Source organism: Carettochelys insculpta, chromosome 24 (genome assembly GCF_033958435.1).
Source record: "Carettochelys insculpta isolate YL-2023 chromosome 24, ASM3395843v1, whole genome shotgun sequence".
In the NCBI taxonomy this organism is placed as follows: domain Eukaryota; kingdom Metazoa; phylum Chordata; order Testudines; family Carettochelyidae; genus Carettochelys; species Carettochelys insculpta.
This window is the reverse complement of record NC_134160.1, coordinates 1,829,353-1,849,124: the sequence shown is the minus strand read 5'-3', so window position 1 is coordinate 1,849,124 and position 19,772 is coordinate 1,829,353. Positions and strand designations below refer to the sequence as shown.

Sequence of the window (19,772 nt, the reverse complement as noted above, 5' to 3'; positions counted from 1 at the left end):
TCAGGTAAGACCTACTCACCTCTTAAGTGGTGTGGAATTGGGGTTGCCCTTCTGCACAGAGGTGAATTCTATGCATGCTGAGCACACGGTATAGCAGATCCTCTGGAGAACAGGATAAGACACCAGGGCAGAGGACACAGATCAGGCAAAGAAAAATGTAAGTGGCCCAGAATTCAGAGCAGATACCAAGCATGCACCTGACTGATCTAGAGCACGAGCGACAGCAAATATCTTCTCGCTCCTTAAACAGGAATGACACCTGGTGATGCTTATCCACTTAAATTTATCTCCACACCATCCTGTGTACCCTTCCGCCTTTAAGAATGTCTCACTGCCCTCTGCATTATAGCATTGCCCTTTATATTCATGCTGCATAAACCTCTCCTGCCCTGTAAAACTTGTAAGGCGTAATATAACATTGTGATGTTCCCTTTATGCACCATAAAGAAAACCCTTAGGGGGAAAAAGGGAATAACTTGAAAACGAAAACTTCATTTGCCCTGACAAAGACGCACAGACACCCAGCACAAACACACATACACACTCCCAGGCTCGACTGATTATCTGGCACTGATGGATTGCTTCAAAGTATTAGATAGATAAGGAAATTGATTATTCAATAAATCATTGTCTATACTCAGACTCCAGTGATGGTGTTTAAAAAAAACACAGAGGGAAAAATATTACAAATCTGTCTCAGGGCTTGTCTACACTTGAAATGCTACAGCAGTGTGTTCACTAACCTGGATAGGTTGTCTACCTCCCGGAGACTTCCCCCATCGACTCTGCACCATGGGTGGCTTAACTACGCTGCATCCCTGAGTGAGGTGGCTGGGTTGGCTTAACTTTTCAGTACAGACCAGGCTTTTGTGTGGTGGGAGCTGTGTTGATCCCAGAAGATGAGAGAAACAAGGTTAGGCAATATTTTCTATGGGAGCAACTGTCAAGCTACAGACCTCGTCTTCCGATTTGGGGAAGGAACTCACTGCCTCAGGCAGGCCAGGAAAAGCCTCAGCTGACCAGGTGACTTATTCTGTCTCTTTTGCTAGGCACCCACAGAGGAAGATCTCAGCAGTACCTTCCTGAACCTGTGAGGCCAGTGAGGAGTTGCAGGGGAATAACTTGATTGTGCAGGACTGTGGTGACACAGGTCCTGCTGTCATGTCATGGGAAGCATATCGGAGTCACGCGGGCTGACACTCGGGGTTTCTAGTCAGGACGCTGCAGTGTCAGACACCTGGCCTAGCTCAAGAAGAAACAATAAGGCCACATACAAAGCTGCTTCCAGTAGCAAAGGTAACACAGCAGAGAGGGCCTGATCGGCCGCCCTTTCAAGCCAGGGGACAACACAGATGCCTCCTGGGAAGGACTGTGTGGCACCCTGTCCGGCAAACCGCCATGGGGGAGCCCCGAGGCCCAGGTTCTCACAGGCCTCAAATACAAGAGTGCACTTGTGCCAGCCCCAGCCCACCCGGGGTGCACAACCCTTCAGTGAGGAACATATGATGGCAGCAGACAGCAAGCTCAGCAGTGAAACATGGAGACAAAAGGCAAATCCAAGGCAAGATGGAGAGAACATGGGTGCATGGTGAGCGGAGCTGGGCAGGAAACCCACCTGCCAATCTCTTACTAAGGGGTCCAGCCAAGAGGGTGAGGGTACCTCTCCCTTGCTCACTACCAGTGGGAGCAGCTCTGTCTCGTGTCTCCATCTGCCTTCCTGCTGTCTCATATTCACTTCATGGACCCACTTTGCCATCCATCTTGAGACTGCCAGCCACATGCTCACTTCTGCCTCTCCTGTTCTGAGGGAGCAGGAGGGGGCATAGGAAGGCATTTAAACAAACCCAGAAAGGAATCGCAGCCTCGACGAGCTCTCTGGAAATGCAAACGCCCGATGACCGTGTTAACAATTGCTGGCAAAGGCCGAGGCACAGGCCTTTTCGAGAGGAACTATCCAATGAGGGGGATGCTTTTTCCCAGGGGACAGCCTTTGATCCTGCCCATCGCAGCCATCCCATGTTCGGATCCAGAGAAGAGGATTCAAGTGGCTCAGCAAATCAGAGCCAGGAGCTACAGACCTTGAGAGCCCCTTGAGTCTCATCCCATCCCCATTAAAGCCAATGGAAGAATCTCTGTTGATTTCAGTCGGTGCAGGAATTGGCCCAGTTCTACCCATTTTGGCTGTGACTGGAAGCAGGTGCCAGGGGTTGTCTGCTCTGGAGCCCTGGGTGAAATGAGTTTGTGGTCACCTCAGCCCAGTTCTTCATGGCTAGCTGCTCGTTGCACGCCTCAGCAGAAGAGCCAAGGGCAGGATGGCCACAGACACAGAACACTCGCAGCCCTCAGGTGATCCCCACAGGTCATGCTGTAGATATGGGAGGGGGCAAAGGTGCAGGGGAGAGTATTACCAGGGAGCGTGTGAGTTGTACTGTTCCTTCGTACGCCCCAGCAGAGAAACTGGAACTTGCAACCACCTTAGAATATTAACCAAAAACCGTCTTCCAGTGTCTTCTTGCACTTTCCAAAATGTCCTCAAGTTACATACTGCAGAAGGCACCTCCTAAAACCAGCACTCTCTGGGACGGCATCATCCGTGGGCCAGCAGCACTGGAGATCCCAGGAGTCTAAGGGTGGGAGGGCCAGCAAGGGCCAAGGCAGAGCACAGTGCTGAGGCTGGAGCCTGATAGCAGTCCCACAGCAGCAGCGCAGGGCCGGGGCCAGTGCTCCCCAGCAGCCACAGGGAGCACAGAGTTAGAGAGCGGAGTCCCCTGGCAGCCCTGTGGGAGTGTGGGGGCAGCACAGTGGCGGCCCCCCACAGTGCGGGGCCAGGGTTTGGAAGTGGTGGCTGGGGACCTCCCCTGCTCTGGCAAATTCTCTTTTTTGGGACCTGTCGGATCCTGACAGTGCTGAGCTTGGTACAACCTGCAGCTCCAAATACAGCTGGCCCCCACATATGAACAGGCTGTCTTCCAGAAGTTTGATTGTAAGTCCGTCATTTGGTACTCAGAACACGTTTTCCCATAGAAAAAATGTCATAAATGGTAGTTACGTTCCCAGACTAGCCCGCAAAAGCCTATTTAACCCACAATGTAGCTGAAACGCTGTGTATTTGCAATGAAAAATAGTTGACAATAATGCTGTTACAAGACCAGTAAATAAATAAAACAGAAAAACAATGAAATTGACTGAGGAAAAGGTTGTTTAATTTAACTTCAGCTGCTGGTGCTTGAGGAGAGGAAGGTTTAATTAGAGGAGGATAAGGAGGCAAGTGGAGATTCTGAAGGGGACTCCTGGGCATTCCTCACCTGCACCCACCGCAGGCTCTGCACCAGCTCCTGTGGTCAGCCCCATCTCCCAACCCCTCCTACCTCCTTGAGAGCTGCACCCAGCTCCTTGTGCTGCTTGCCACACCTGAGCCTCTAGCCTGCTCCCCTGAGGCTGCAGGTGAGCTTCTGTTTGTAGGTGCAGAGGACTGTAACTATAGCTTTCTTCTGATGTAACTGTCATTGGATGAGTTACTAGCCTATCATTCTACAGAACACATAAGGGATGAATAATTTACACCAATGTGAGACTTAAATGACATTCAGATTTCACAATAGCACTTGTGCAATTTACAGGAGAAGCTTTTTCTGACAGTGGGAACACTTACACATCCCTACCAATGTTTGCTCTAATCTTTTCCACCCATGTACTGAATAATTTTTATGCACACTGAGGCATGTGCGAATGTGCACCACCAGCAGAAAGAAAAAATCTAGCTATAGACACTCAGCTAGTCAGCTGGGCAGCATCTGAATCTCTCCTGAATGGCCACACAAGTTTACAGGGAACACTGCTCCCTTCCAGACACCCCAGGGAGAAGCACAAATTGCCCTGGCTTGACTGAGTTAAAAGCCAAATGTGCAAAAGCCCAGTTTTCCTTTTGTAAGTACAGTTTTACAACAGCTGTGGAGTAGTGGAAACAAATCAGTCAGCTGGAGCTGAAAGTCATTCTGTTCTGCACCTGAGATTTGTTGTGCAAATACAGGTGCAAATTTCCATGTGCAACATGCACTTGCAGAAAGAGAAGCTGTCCCATCGCCTTTCTGAAAATCTACTCTGAAATCCTTTGCTGAACACGTGCTGTGAGCATGCCTTCCATTCATCAGCAAATCAGCCTGGATTATGACGTGCTACTTCTGTTGCAGGCATCAGAAAAATCACACTAGATTTGATCCTGCCCAAACAGCTGCAGTATCTAACAGGGAAGTTTTCTATTTCACAACCAGTGGGTGGATTTTAAAATGACTTACTTCCGAGTATTCTAAATTGACTGCAAAAAGTAACCCACAAGTCTAACACTGAATCCCAGCAGACATTATAACTCAGCTAAATCGGTGGGTTATTCCACATGTTATTTACTGTTCCATTGTAAGAGGCAGGCAACAGATGACAGCCATTTAACAGCCTACAGCAGACATTTGTTCTTTCATCATGCTACACTTTTGGGTCTTTAGACGTGTTTGGGGTTTGATTGGCTACAACTGGTGTTTTTAGAATGACCCACTCCTGTACTTGTAAGTGCTAGTTGGCACAGAGGGTTGGACTTGTCCTATCTAAATCTCTTCTTTGATACAGACCATGCGATAGTGAGCAAATAGCTTTATCACCCAAGGGCCAGCCATGGAAGATGAATCAGACAGTCACAGAATACTAGAACTGGAAGGGACCTTGAGAGGTCATTGAGTCCAGCCCCCTGCCGTCATGGCAGGACCAAGTCCTGCCTAGACCATCCCTGATAGACATTTATCTAACCTGTTCTTAAATATCTCCAGAGATGGAGATTTCACAACCTCCCTTGGCAATTTATTCCACTGTGTGACCACCCTGACAGTTAGGAACTTTTTCCTAATGTCCAACTGAAACCTCACTTGCTGCAGTTTAAATCCATTGCTTCTTGTTCTATCCTTAGAGGCCAAGAAGAACAAGTTTTCTCCCTCCTCCTTATGACACCCTTTTAGATACCTGGAAACCGCTATCATGTCCCCACTCAATCTTCTCTTTTCCAAATAAAATAAGCCCAATTCTTTCAGTCTTTCTTCATAGCTCATGTTCTCTAGACCTTTGATCATTCTTGTTGCTCTTTTCTGGACCCTTTCCAATTTCTCCACAACTTTCTTGAAATGTGATGCCCAGAACTGGACACAATACTCCAACTGAGACCCAACCAGTGCAGAGTAGAGTGGAAGAATGACTTCTCATGTCTTGTTCACAACACGCCTGTTAATGCATCCCAGAATCACATTTGCTTTTTTTGCAACAGCATCACACTGTTGACTCATATTTAGCTTGTGGTCCACTATAACCCCAAGATCCCTTTCTGCCATACGCTTTCCTAGACAGTTGCTTCCCATTTTGTATGTGTGAAACTGATTGTTCCTTCCTTAGTGGAGCACTTTGCATTTGTCTTTATTAAACTTCATCCTGTTTACCTCAGACCATTTCTCCAGTTTGTCCAGATTATTTTGAATTTTGACCCTATCCTCCAAAGCAGTTGGAGTTGACAGTTTCAGTCCAGTTCTAAATGGACATCACAAACCACCATCATGACATGAACGGACCATCTTATATTCAATCTGAACAGATATCCAGGACTGTAGCCTCATTCCAGGGGTCAGTCTCATTTGTGATATCCCCAGCACCACCATATATCAGGACACTGGACAACCCAAGGGGTTGTCCCTTAAGACATGGTTGGTACTGAGATCCCATAGTGCTGAGTGGAATACAAATCCCAGCCTCAGGAAAACACTTCAGCCAATGCTTGAAATGAGGGAAGTACCTACATCCCGTTGCTTTCAAGAGGGTTATGTGTGTTCAAATGGGGATGTTTCCCTGAACCAGGGCCTACATAGCTACAAGAGAAGAAAAGCGAATAAAGTTTAAATATGTTGCCCACAAGCTGAGACACCAAGCTATGCCCCTCTGAGGGAAGTGCACCTGTTCTGAAAGTGCACAGAGCGGTTCCAGGGTCAGTAACCTGGCACTTTTCACTGGCAGTAAATGAATACCAGCATATCATTTTCCTCCAGCAAATCCAAGGTGCCAATACCCTGTGTTTGGGGGTTTGGGTGAATCCGTCTGGCATGGGCCATGGGGAGAAAGCTGCTCCCCTCAATCCTTTTCAAAGGGGCCTGTTTTTATTTTGGGGAGTTATTCAGGGTTGGCTTATTTTATTTCAGGGGTTCACTGTGAGACCAAGTCAGCCCATCTGAGACAAAACTGGATTACAGCCTCTGCTTCTTTGGAGCTGAGCTAACAGCTAGTGTGACAAACTCTCCAGCTTGTTACAAGTAACAGCCATGATTCTTTCCCTGCCCTAAGTGCCCTGCACTGCTGCTGCCAGACGGTGACATCTTGTTTCACCCATAAGGAGTTACATGAAGGTGATCCTTACCCAAACAAGGACAGGCTGCACTCTCATTCCACTAGCATTGCTTCTGCGACTTACTAGGAATAGTCTTCAGTCTCCGTCTTTTAACCCTCTGCTGGGTTCAGCATCTTCCCCACTGTTTCCTTCAGAACTGTACATTGTTACGGTAACTCCTCACTTGATCTTGCAGTTAATGTTACTTGAATAAATGCAGAACTGCTACTTTAAGCAAAATAATCTTAAGTGCACTTAATTTTCCCATAAGAATTAATGTAAAAGGGGGCAGGGTTTAGGTGCCAAGGAAATGTTTGTCAGCAGACAAAAGGCAGCATATGTCCAAAGCAGTTTTGAACAATGTAGCACTGCACACAGTGACGATGATTGTGATACTTGGCTGAGGTGACCGAGTCAGAGGGTGGAATGTTTCCCAGGGAATGATGAACTAGCACTCAGCTGCGCCCTCCAGGGCTACCGTGTTGTTAACGTAGCCGCACACTCCAGAGACAGCACGGATGGCGGCAGGAGGGAGAAAGCACAACAGACACACGGCAGGGGCTGCAAACACATCTCTGCAGAAACTGAGCATGATGCTGAACCTACACTGTCCCACTGAGGTGGACCGCTCTCTCCTGCGGGATGGTGCATATACAGTTGAACAGTGTCAAGGAGTGCATGTGTCTGGGATGGAGACACGCACACTGCATGTGAGGACAGGGACACACCCCTGTCAGAGAGAGAGGCAGACAGAGGCGTGCATTACCCTTAAGCACACTGGCCCCACATCAAGTCCACTGCATGGCTAACCCCAGCTGCGCCATAAGAAGGCCCAGGAAATGGAATCCCCCACTGTACCTGTTATGGAAAAACTGTTCCTCAGATCAATTCCTTCCTGAACCCCATAGTTAAAAGCTGGCTCATGTCTTGGAGCAGGCGATTTTATGGCATGTCGCAAACTTATTGCTACCTTTGTAACCCAACCTTGCTTGGCACTGCAGCATTCGGAAGCACTAGACGAGACCCACACGACTGTGAGCTCCTTTGGGCAGTGCACCTGTTTTGCTTTATGTATGATGCTTAGCACCACAGGAGCCAGATTCTAACAGGGGTGCACGAGTGCTAATGTAACATGAGTGCTTAATAATGACAGGGTGGCGAGGTCTTTTATCATTGCTAGTTGCTGATAGCTTGAGCATCTCTTGAAATCATATTTCAAAGGAAGAACAACTAGGTACATTCACAGAGAAAGTCTGAGCTGAGTCATGGAATTATTTATACCACCGCCCTAATAGGCAACGTTAAAAAAATCCGACATTTTATTGATCGCAGCCACCTTCTCTCCTTGTCGGAACAAACCAGCTCTGTCCAGGGCAATATATCTGTGCCATAAAATTATCAAGTTGTAGCAGAATATATAGTATCTCCCTGGGCCTGAGGTTTTCAGTGCACCAGAGAAGATTAAACAGCTCAGGTTATGCTTGGCATGTGAAACTTCCCTGTCTGCCTTGAAAGCTAAAGAAATAAAATTGTAATGGAACCAAGAAGGGTGCCAGCTGCACAGTGTAGTGTGCTGAGGCTCTGGAAGCTGCTGGCATGCGACATTGGTAGTGACTGTTGCTGCAGATAAAGAGTGAGGACAGAGAATTTGGAAAGGGGCTTAGAACAGAAAACCCCAAGTAGGGTGAACACAGAATGCTGTCAGCCAAATAAAGATGGAGCATGGAACTGGGATGACCCCAGGCTTAAAGCTCCTCAGTTTGTGATGTCACCTTTGGATTTGGGTTAATGTTCAGACTAACAAACACCCTCTCGTTATTGTTATTAAACATTGCAGCACTATTCAGAAGTCCTGCAACTAGGGCTCTATTGAGGTGTGTACTGCACAAACACAATAAAAGAGAGGCCTTGCCCTCAGAGCTAACACTCTTGTGTGTTTTAAGACAGGGAGCAATCTGCAATGTGTGACAATGGATCACCAAAATCCCTCCATGGCAGCGCAAAGAGAGGTATATGCTGAGCATCCCTAAAGCTGTGTACAAATAGCTTTAGGACCAAACTCAGCCGATCTGCTTCAGCAAAAATCCTGTATTCCTGACTCCACATTTCTGCCATTTGGCCAGTAGCACTAATTTTTAACCTTGTTTTCAGTGGCTGAATTCCTCCTGGGTTTATGTGGTTTTTTTTTCAAACTGGGCTCTGATGATTTCTAGCTGTTATCTATGTTGCACAGAGATTCTGATCCGTCCACATTCTGAGAACGCAAAGAAAAAACACTGTCTAGACTGCAGTACATTAAACCGCTAGCCAAGAAAAGAAGGGGGAGGGAATGTCAGAGAGGGGGAAATGCAGTGCATTGGACTGTTGGGCTTAATGCTCCCAACCAACAGCCTGTGTAATGGGGAAGATTTGAGGATCGCTGCAGGGTGGACATAGCCACAATGTTATTTCAGGTGACAGGACCCTGTGAGCCACATTGTTTTGTTTTTGTTTTTTTCCATATTCTGTTTCTGTCCAAGACACTAATAATCTGCCTAGGTTAGCAGACCCCTTCCAGGAGCGTGCTTGGAAATTAGCTGTGAGGGCACATATCAAAAGAGCAACATGAAACAGCTGTAAGGAAAGAAGTGGCTGAAAATATGATTTTCTCTATACCTACAAACACTGCCCTCTGCTGAAAGGAGAGATCAGCTTTCCTATTTGCTCTCTTATATGCCACTTAGAACATAAGAACATAAGAATGGCCATACTGGGTCAGACCAAAGGTCCATCAAGCCCAGCATCCCATCTGCCGACGGTGGCCAATGCCAGGTGCCCCAGAGAAGGAGAACAGAAGACAAGTGATTTATCTCCTGCCATCCATCTCCTGCCCTTGTTATGAAGGCTAGGGCACCATACTTTATCCCTGGCTAATAGCCATTTATGGACCTGACCTGCAAAAATTTATCAAGCTCTTTTTTAAACCCTAATAGAGTCCTGGCCTTCACAGCCTCCTCGGGCAAGGAGTTCCACAGGTTGACTGTGCGCTGTGTGAAGAAAAATTTCCTTTTATTAGTTTTGAACCTACTACCCATCAATTTCATTTGGTGTCCCCTAGTTCTTGTATTATGGGAAAAGGTAAATAATTTTTCTATATTCACTTTCTCCACACCATTCATGATTTTATATACCTCTATCATATCGCCCCTCAATCGCCTCTTTTCCAAACTGAAAAGTCCCAGTCTCTCTAGCCTCTCCCCATATGGGACCCTTTCCAAGCCCCTTGTCAGTTTCTTGGCCATATTGCAGTAACTGATTAGCATGGGGCAAGCCCACATTTTACTGAGCACGGTTAACTTACGGCAATTCCTTATCCATGTGAAAGAAGTGCCCGACTGACACAGAAAAGAGAGAGACTGCTTTGCAGGAAATGGGCTGGGTTTTACCATTGCTCTCTGCACAAATGAATCAAAAAGGCTTTTGAAAGTCTTCTCCTGAGTGGGCTGAGGCTGTGAAAACCAGCCCTTCTGTAGTTCTTGAAACAGAAAGGGTCCAGAGAAGGAGGAATCAGGATAAGAAGGAGGGCTTTGCACAGCAGGTAGAAAACGGTAGGTGGCAAGGCAAGAAATTAACAATCTAGCCTTTATTAGAGGACATTCATGGCAGACAGGATGAAGCCAGGTACAGTTAATGGCCCCATTACCATTACGGATTGAGTGCTGAAGCTCACCCCATGCAGAGCTCCTCCAAGGCCCCAGCTTCATTTCAGTTCTGCATAAAACTTCTGCATGGCCCTTTGTGCAAAGGTGTCTACAGGTCAGTGCGCACAGTATAAAGGAAGTGTTTGTTTCTTATGAGGAAGCAGCAGCAGTTGTGTTTACTTCAGCTGTGTTCCCCTCTCTGTGTTTAACCAGGCTTAGTTTTCCTCTTTCATCTTAATCCCCTGAATGAGGTTCTCAGGAGGAAGCTGAGATGAAATAATTAGACTTCTCTGCAATAAAGGAGTAATGTTGTTATTCAAATGTATTAAGAACGAATATAACACCACCAACAATTTACATTGCTGCCTATGCAGCCTGCTGAAATTACTTAAATACGCTATCTGGCACACAGGGCCCTATAACCTGAAATAACATTGTAGCTATACGTCCACCCTACAGCGATCCTTCAAAAGAAGTTCTTCTGGAAGATCTCTTCTGGGAAAAACTTCTTTCAAAGAAGCACATCCACACATAACAATATGCATTGAAAAAAACCAATCTGCTCTTTTCATAGAGAGCGTCCACACAGCTGGCGCTCTTTCGAAAGAAGGAGCCAGGAATCAAACAATCCAGCACCAAGCGGATGGCTCTTTAGAAAAAAAGGACCCAGGGGCGTCTAGATGCTTTTTCCCAAAAGGAGCTTTTGAAAGAAGGCGCTTCCCGATCCAGGCACGGACGAGGGCTCCCAGAAGAAGAGCCATGTTCTTTCGATTTACTTTCGAAAGAACACATTATTCGTGAAGATGGTCTCTGTGTTCTTTCAACAAAATGGCCAGATTTTCCCAAAGAACTCGCTAGTGTAAACACAGCCTTTCAGTTATAAAAAGCTGGAGCAGAGGGTCCCTGGTGCTGGAAATCAGAAAGAGCCACAAACACATCAAAGTATTTATTTTCATGTCTTAACTTGCAACAATGCAACATGCAAACAAGCATAATCCTAAGGGCATCAATTTGCCAGTGGGGACTTGCATCTCCCCCTTGATATCACTGGGAGCTAGAAGATGATCTCATTCACCTCTTTGTAAATTGGGAGACTCTCCACCGACTCCCAAAGAGACATTCCAAATTTACATGGATCAGAATCTGGGCCAAGGTGCATTTTTGCCCTCAGGCCGGGAACGACCAGCTCTGCTAAGTCAGCCCCATGGGATTGAAGTTTCAGGCCCTTCTGTGACCATCTCCCATTAAAGAATAAAATGGCTGGAGTCTGTGCCGTCAGCTTGGCTGGGAGGGAGATTCCTTGAGTTAATGTTTTGGAAGAGTGTGCAAATCCCAGGTGGCAGGAAGCCACTTGTCTGAAGCTGTTGGCTTCCGGGAGTGGATGGGGGAGAGGCCATATTGATCTCCATTCAGCTGCTGTCTGCTCCCACACACCAGTGTTTCATCACATCACCAGTCACGGAAAGAAATCTCCCGTTGTTCTGCCCTCAGCAGTTCCCAAGCATTCAGGCCCATTCGGCAGCAGGGACACTCCGCGTCATAACAGACTGAGCAGAGTTGCTGTGCACTGCATGGGACAGAGTCTGATCTCACCCACATGGGTGTAAATCTGGCACCACTGAAGACAACAGGGCTCCGCTGGCAGAAACTCAAGTGAGTTGGCATCTGGCCCTCTGTCTGTGTGTGTAGGACTAGGAGGGGGTTATACCAAAGAACTATGTAAATGAGCTGTTAGTGTCTTGCCTGATAGAAGGATGAATGGGGTTGAGTTCTGTCCTATATGCACCCTGCATTAAAAAAAAAGGAACTCCCCCTGAATGCAAACCATTAAACCATTACCTACTGGCTGGGGGGCCAGCAACTACACGACTTAGGAAAAGGCAGGCAAAGGAAAAGGCAGGCAACCCCACACACCCGTGAGCTCCCGATTTATAGCTCTGCAATAATTCAATTCAACCCTTCCCCTCACATTCTCACTGCAGCAAGACTTTCTCCAGACTATTAGTCAAGCCAGAGCTATATAGAATAATACTGGACCAGCCCGAGAATCACCTCCTTATGCCTTCATAGATCCCGGCAGAAAGGCAGCTCCTTCGCCAAGGAAAACCTGGATTTTTAAAAAAAGTAAAATGGCCTTTGGTGAAACTAGAAACCTGGCTTTAAGACTATCCCAGACACACAATGAAAAGCCATGAAAAAGCTGATCACACAGGGAATAATAATGATGCACCAAATTTATTTTCTATGTATTTATATAAAATAATCAATGAGCATTTTCTCTTGACAACTACAATCCAATTGTCTCTCTCTCATGAATTACTTGCAGAGCTCCCAAACAATCAATACCCTGACCTCTTCCCTTACCGGAGACAATGTAAAAAGAGAAAAAAGAGACAAAGCCCTACAATTCAGTTAAGACCATTACTTTAAAAAGTCTGTCAGGGACCAATCTTGTTAGTGATCTAGGTGGCAAAATTCCCATAGACTTCAGTGACACAGGATTGGGCCCTGCTATCAACTTTGAAGTATAACTATCTAGAGAAACAGCTAAAAAGAAAAATGTGATCTCAGTCATGAAAAAAAATGTACAGCTGAAGAAAAATGAATATTCTTTGAAAGACTGAGAAAACACAATGAAACACGCTCTCGACAATAGCTCCCTTGCATGCAGAGAGAAGAATGCGGTATGTACGTACTGAGGGGTTTGGTGACAATACAAGAAATAAAAGCACTAGTTCAAGTAATTTGCACCTACATATCACAGAGCACTTCAGAAAAAGGTATGGTCCTGCAGCCTTTATTCACTGCAGTAATCCCCTAAGGAAGGTAGGGTGACCTATGTACATAAAGGCATTCAGGTTGGACTCAGGAGACGCATAGAGCTGGTGATACATCATACGAAAACACCAGACAACCAAAAAATGCAAATATTAAAGTAGTGGACGAAATTCTTCCCCTCACTGTCCCTCTTGGATATTACTATTTATAAGAAGTCTTGATTTCGTATTGTCTGGTTCACATCTACTATGTTTTGCTTTCTGGTCTTGTAGTGACGTCATTCCGGGTTGTTTCTGAAGACATTTGGATGCAGCACAGCAATGGAGAGTAATTTGTCAAAACCAGTCAAGGCTTGAAATCCTACGTGTCACATCATCTCCAGTAATGACACTTTGCATCGTTAGGGTTAGGAACTTCAGGCATTACAAGATGACCTCAAAGCTCTCATGTGCCCCTTGTGAAGAGCGCTGCAGCTTTTTTTAATCAAAAAGAAAGGCTGGCTACATCTGCTGTTTAAAATCACTTAATCATATTACACACATTCAGAGCGGGAGCTTTTAGTACCTACCGGACATGATGCCAGTACTTATCAAGCATGGCGCTTATTCCAGAGAAGTCCCATTGATTACATTCAGGCCCAGAGTCTGACTATCACAGACCTCTGAGGGCTAAATACTCTTCAGTGGCATGGAGTCATTTAACTTAAGGCAGTAGAGATACTCTAGATTTACCACCCCTGCCCCCCACAATACAACCAGGATTGGAATCCAGTCCCCTGGATTGAGAAAAGAGCTGTTCAGAGTTTCTGTGTAATGTCTGAAAATATTTGCTGGATCACATAAAAGTCAAATAGCTCCTGAAAAAGCTGAGAAAAACTTGCATGCAATAATACAGACACAATAACTAAATTGTATATTTTGTGCATTATCTATCTCTTTGCCACATCCCTCCTTTCCCCCATGATGAGGACTGGAAATAAAAAGCCTGCATTTTCTGGCTCTTCCCTTCCTTGGCCTGGCTGCCTTCCCTGGAATTCAAATGGCCCATATGCATCTGCCAGTTTCATTTGAAACCAAACTAGCCTTTAAAATGTGCCTGCTTTTAAAGCACAACAGCTACTTCTTCAGGTGTTTCCCAGGCCCCAATGCCCTCTATTCATTAAAAGCCGAACTTGGAATTGATGTAGCTGAGCACAAACGGACAGGCAAATTCATGCAGAGAGGAAGATCTGCTTTTTCGTCCGAACCCACCAGACGGAATACACGTTGCCACTGTTAAATGAATGGTGCTAAGGTATTTGAGGCTCTGCACATTTCCGATTCCACTGACCAAAACCAAGTGACCCTCTGCCAGAGGGTAGCATTTGGCCTTTTATAAGGTTAGAAATTAAATGCCGCTCTTTCCCACCATCTCTGCTGACAACACTAATGGGTGCTGTGAGCAGAGATGCTTGCAAGGCAGGGAAGATCAGACTGCCTACTGTGGAGCCACTTATGCCCGGCCAGCCTGAGTGTAGAAACCTGCACACCGGCCTTGGCATTTGGCCCTGAGAAAGGTGATGGCTGATCAGGCCCACAGTGTCTCCACCAATAAGAGCAATCCAGGTGGAAGGCTCATGGTGATTTTTACAGCATTTGACTGTGAACGGGCCCTTCCTTCTCCCTCCTGCTGCAAGCACCTGGAGCCTTTTCACACTCCAGCAGAAAATATTTTTCTTGGGAGCTTGAGGCCCTCAACTACTGTTGAATGATCCCACCTTGAGGTCCTACTCTGGGTGGTGCTGAGCACCCTCCCCACCCAGTGACTCCGACAAGCTCTTTTTCAACAGTCTGACTGGGGCTCTCAGGCAGCCGAGCAAATCACGGGGCTGGTGAGCTAGGACATGATGGTGCATGCCTTTCTGGGCTAAGTGACTGGGCCAATTCCCCACTGCCGTACACCCTGTGCAGTCCTTTGCACCATTGCAAAGTGGATTTAAATCACTCCCCAGTCAGAATGGCAGCACCTGACAGCCCCTTTGCCAGGATGACAGGACTGCCCTAGAGGCCTGGCAATGAAGAATCCATTGGCTCTAAGCCAGCTGGATCACAAGTTGCAACTCCTAACGCCACAGGATTGTAATTAGAGCCATTAAATGTCAGAGCCCTGCACTTTGGTACAAGCATATCAAGTTGCAGGACTGGAACCAGAGATGCCTGTTCCCTGGCAGATAAAACTTCCAGGGATGTGGGTGGGAATTTAGCCCGAGTAAAGACGCTGGGACTGGTCCCAGGGCACTTCTGATCCATAGGGCTCATGGAGAGGTGCACACCAGGGAGCCCATGCAGAGGTCTGCACACACTCTCTGCCCCAGACCTTCCACCGCCCGTGCTCCCTGTAGGCTGAGCGCTTGGGCGGCAGCATAGGAGAGATTCTGGCGCCCCCCGCTGATTAGCAGAGCGCCCACACCGGCAGCCTGTGTGCCAGTGGTGGTGCACCTCCGCCCCTCTCGGTGCACAGAACATTTATTCCCCCCGTGGACGGAACACGCCGGCGGGACCCCTGGGGCCGGCGCTGTGGTAGTGGCGCAGTCACACGCGCAGCCTGTCCAGGGAGCCGGGCTCTCCCCGGGGGACCCCACCCGGGCTGGCGCTGGGGAGCCCTGACCTTGCAGGGTCCCTGAGCTCGGCCAGCTGCAGCGCCAGGCACCGGGCGACAGCGTCCCCTTGCGCAAGGCGGCGGGCGCTCAGCCTCCCCGCACCGGCCGCTCCTCCAGCGGGACCTTCCCATAGGCGGAGCGATGCCGCGCGGGGAAGCCGCCGCCGCCTCGCGGGCCAATGGCAGAGGTGCGTGTGTGAGGGGGGCGGGGGGGGCTCGCTCGGCCCCAGCGCCACCCGCCGCCCGCGGACACCGGCTCGGGCCCCGCATCGGGCCCCGTGGTCAAACTCCGCCGCCCCCGGCTCCGGGCCCTGCGGGAAGCGCCGAGCGAACCGCGCCCTCAGCACTATCTCGGGAGCGCCCCGGCGGCTCCCCGGCACCGCCTGCCCCCACGCGCGGCCGGCTGGTGCGCCCCGGCGGCTCGCGGGCGGGCAGGACCCGGCGGCCGCTCACCCTCCCGTGCCCGCGGCCCCGAGGAACAGCCGCTGCCTAGACTTTCCCTCCGGCCGCCCCTGCCCGCGGGTGCAGCTGCCGCGCTGGAAGCCGGGCGGGGCCGGGACCCCTGCTCGCCCCTGGCCCGCTCCGCTCCGCTCCTGCAGCGGGTCACCGGGCCAGTCACCGCCGCCGTCCAGACAAGCCAGCGCGGCTGGTGTGAGGCCGAGACCGCCTCCTGCAGCCGGGACTCCGCTGTCCCCTGTCACTTGGCAGCAGCCCCGCCGCTCGCCCGGCCCCGCTGCCCGCGCCAGCCTCCTGGAGAGCCCCAGCTACTCCCTGGGGCTCCCCCCCCCACGCAGTCTCGGGCCGGGCCGGGCTGGTGGGTGGGCGCTTGGCGCTTGGCCAGACCCTCGCCCGCCCGCCCGGGCGCCCAGCAGCCCGCAGCCCCGGGGCGAGCGCTCCCCGCTCCGCGCCGCGCCGCGCTCACCTATCCGGATGACATGGGGCATCCCCTGCGAGCAGCGCGTCCCGAAGAGGCACAGCAGGAGCCCGGCCCAGTATTCCACAAGCGCACTCCGCAGAGCGAGCCAGAAAAGGGGCATCGTTGGGGAAAAGCGCCTCCGAGCTCCGCGCGGGTCCCCTGACGGCCCTACGACTTCGGCGCTGGCTGGCGGCGCGGGCAGGCCGGGCCGAGGGCAAGCGGCGCAGGGCGCATCTTACTGGGCGCCGCAGCCCGCCGGGGGGTGCCGGGGCCGAGGCGGGCTCACCTGCAGACAGCCCAGCGCGGACTGCTCAGCCTCAGCCTCAGCCTGCCGGAGTCTGTCCCCTCCTACCACTGATGCTATCGCCGGTGAGCGCAAAGCCCCGGAGTGGAGTCTTGCACGCGCGCACACGCGCCGGGCGGGGGGGGGCGCGTGTGCAGGGGGATTGGACCCCCCAGCCCAGGGAGCTGCCCCCTGGGGAGGCGGGGGGAGGGCAGGGGCAGGCGGCCGACTCAGCTGCTCAGGGGACAAGAAGCGCCATTGCCCCACCCCGCCTCCCGCAGCCCGGGCCCTGCCCGTCGGGGGGCGCTGGACTGTACCGGCTGCGCGCAGCCGGGCAGCCTCCCGCTAGCCGGGGCGGGAGCGGGCACTGGTAGGGGGGTGGGGCGTGTCCCTGCCCGGGGCACAGGCGGCAGCGGGGCGGTCGGGAGCCGGGAGCGTGTTACACTTCTCCGGGGAACCGCGGGGCCCCGGGCGCCAGGAGGCGGCTAGAGCTGCAGCTCCCGGCGGCTGGCATGGGGAGCGCGGCCCGGAGTCCCGCCGAGGGGTGACGGAGCGAGGGGCCTTCCCTGGCAGAGCCCGCGGCCGGGGTTCACCAGCTCGGCGCGCTGCGCGCCGCATCCCCCCAGCTACTCTGGTCTGCTCCGTCCGCCCCGCTCGCTCCCGGGCGCCAGCAGCCTGCCCGCCCCGCCCCGCCCCACCTGCCCCGCCGCCGGGCACGGCTGCAGTTGTCTCAAACCACGGCGAGCGCTGCCGGAGCGCCCGAACGAGTGACCGAGCGCTGTGCGCCCGGCCGCCGGCCCTGGGCAGCCCCGAGCCTGCCTGCGGGGTGCTGGTACCTCTGCCTCGGCCGGCAGTGAGACCGACCCAGCTTGGGGGCTGCGGGTGGCTCCTCCTATCCCGCGTTATCCGCCTGGCATACAACGGGCCCTTCGGGGTGCTCCGCTGCAGCTAGCGAGCCGGTCTGTGCGGCACAGGGGCGCCCGTCCCCGCGGTGTCTGAGCCTCCCTGTGTGTCCGGCGAGGACAGCAGCTGTCACAGACTGCCCTGAGCGGCGGACAAGCCACCCCCGCTCCGCCATCGGCTTCGGGCATACAGGGCTTTCCCCGCCGCGGGGCTTTCTCGGGCGTCCCCTTTAAGCGGCGAGGTCAGTTCCCCAGCCGCGGGGGCAGGGATCTCGGGCACTCATTTGCACACGTGTGAAGTGCTAGTAGCAGTAGCACTGGGAGTACGCAGAGACCCGGAGCTCCACGATTTCCTCTCCCTGTCCCCCGCTATTCGTGTCCGGGTTTCAGGCAGAGCCAGTGTCTGCCAGCGCCTCGGCTGAGGATTCAGGACAGGACAGGACAGGGCAGGGAAGAAAAATCTCCTGGCTAATGGCTGAGACGAGGCACAGCTGTAACTCTTTATAAAGTCCGGGAGCTGCTGCTGCTGCTTCCCCGTCGCAGGCGTGGGGGGAAAGGGGGGAGCTGCGGTTTGTTGCTGCCGGTCTGGTCGGGCTGCAGAGAAAGGAGGGTGGGTTTATGTAAGTGGCGTCCCAGGGTTCTGCCCATGACCCCTGCGGTGTCAAAGCCCCCTGCAGGCTGACGCGCTGGTTAGTTGTTTACTGAGTAAGGCCTGTCTTATTCTGGGGGTGTGCAGCTCCTGCTTCAGGCACCCCGACGGGGGCCCCTGGGTGGGTGCAGCACAACATAAACACTTATTGTTTATCTTTCGCTGTTTGGCTTAGGTTGGATGGGCTGAGGAAGCCATGGGTGGTGCTAGCTTTTACAGAGGGAGTTTTGCCTCAAGGAGCAGGGAGAAAAAGTCTTTTCAACCTCTGAGGACAGGACAGGCTGCAATTTAAGCCCATTGCATCAAGGGTGGTTTAGGTTGGATATCAGGAAAAACTTCGTAGCTGTCAGGGTGGTTAAACACTGGAATAAATTGCCTAGGGAGACTGTGGAATCTCTGCCATGGAGGTATTTAAGAGCAGGTTAGGCAGACACCAGTCAGGAATGATGTGTATTGTTCTTGGTTTTGAAAGCAGTGCAGGGGACTGGACTTGATGATTTTTCTGGGTCCCTTCCAGTTCCAGTGTTCCGTAATTGTTAGCTGAGCCTGAGAGAGAGAAACAACAAAAACTTCACCAAACTAAAATGCCTCTAAAGTTTAGCAGCAGAAAATGTTTTGCATTGATTTTGGAATACAAAGGCTGTTCTTTTGGTGTTCCTATTTCCTGCCTGTCCCTATGGACTCAGAGTTTTGCAGGGTGAAAAATTGACATGGTTGGCAAATCCTTGGTATAATTCCCTTTCACCTTCCTGTATATTCCTGAATTCCACCCTGTCTCCCTCACTGGTTGGCCATTCTCAGTACAGTTCCTTCTTGTATCTGCAACCTGGCAGTTTCATTCATTTGTGACCAGAGAAAATTCCACTGTCCCACCACCAAATGTCAGCCTGGGATTGTTCTATGTCACAATCAATAACAGAATAGTCTGAAAACCCAGCTCAGAGTCCTTGTCCTAGTCAAATCAGAATATCTTTTTGGAAGAAAGCGTCCAACCCTATACAAGTTTTTACATACAAGTGCTAGTTGAAACACGATACAATGGATGTATTTAACACACCTCTGTGGAAAGACCATACGCTAATAGTGGGCCAGATACCTCCACTGCAGTTAGTGTAGGAACACAGCAATGAATTATTCTATAACTAGGCAATGATATAGCAATTGTAAGCACGACACCTGCCCTGTGATATGCAGAATTAATATTGCATATCCCAGTTAAAATGGATTTCAACATGAAATAATTTTTATACAGTCTGTGTAAGATGCTGTACAAAATAATATAATAAATAAAATACTCCTTCCATGTCTTGAAGAGCTTATTTTCTGACTAAACCACAATACAAATTGCCTGGGAGACTCAAAAGAGAAAGCCATGACCACAACTTGTTGGAACTCCGCAGAAATCTATGATTGTTCCATTGTTCTTCATTAAAATAGCATATTATTTTACTATTCCTATATACTTTCCATTGCTTTGTGGTAAAGTCTATTTGCACAATGCACAAATATAGTGAAAAT

The 19,772-nt window shown here is 50.4% G+C and overlaps 1 protein-coding gene across 1 annotated transcript in view; it reads right to left on the bottom strand.

Moving 5' to 3' along the window:
- Positions 1-16,703, bottom strand: part of GRIK3 (glutamate ionotropic receptor kainate type subunit 3) — a 225,250-nt gene extending 208,547 nt beyond the window's left edge. Inside the window, exon 1 of the mRNA XM_074976648.1 lies at positions 16,427-16,703. Within this exon, the coding sequence (XP_074832749.1) occupies positions 16,427-16,541 (115 nt within the window). The 5' untranslated portion in view covers positions 16,542-16,703. The remainder of the gene's footprint in view (positions 1-16,426) is intronic.
- Positions 16,704-19,772: the final 3,069 nt, after the last annotated feature.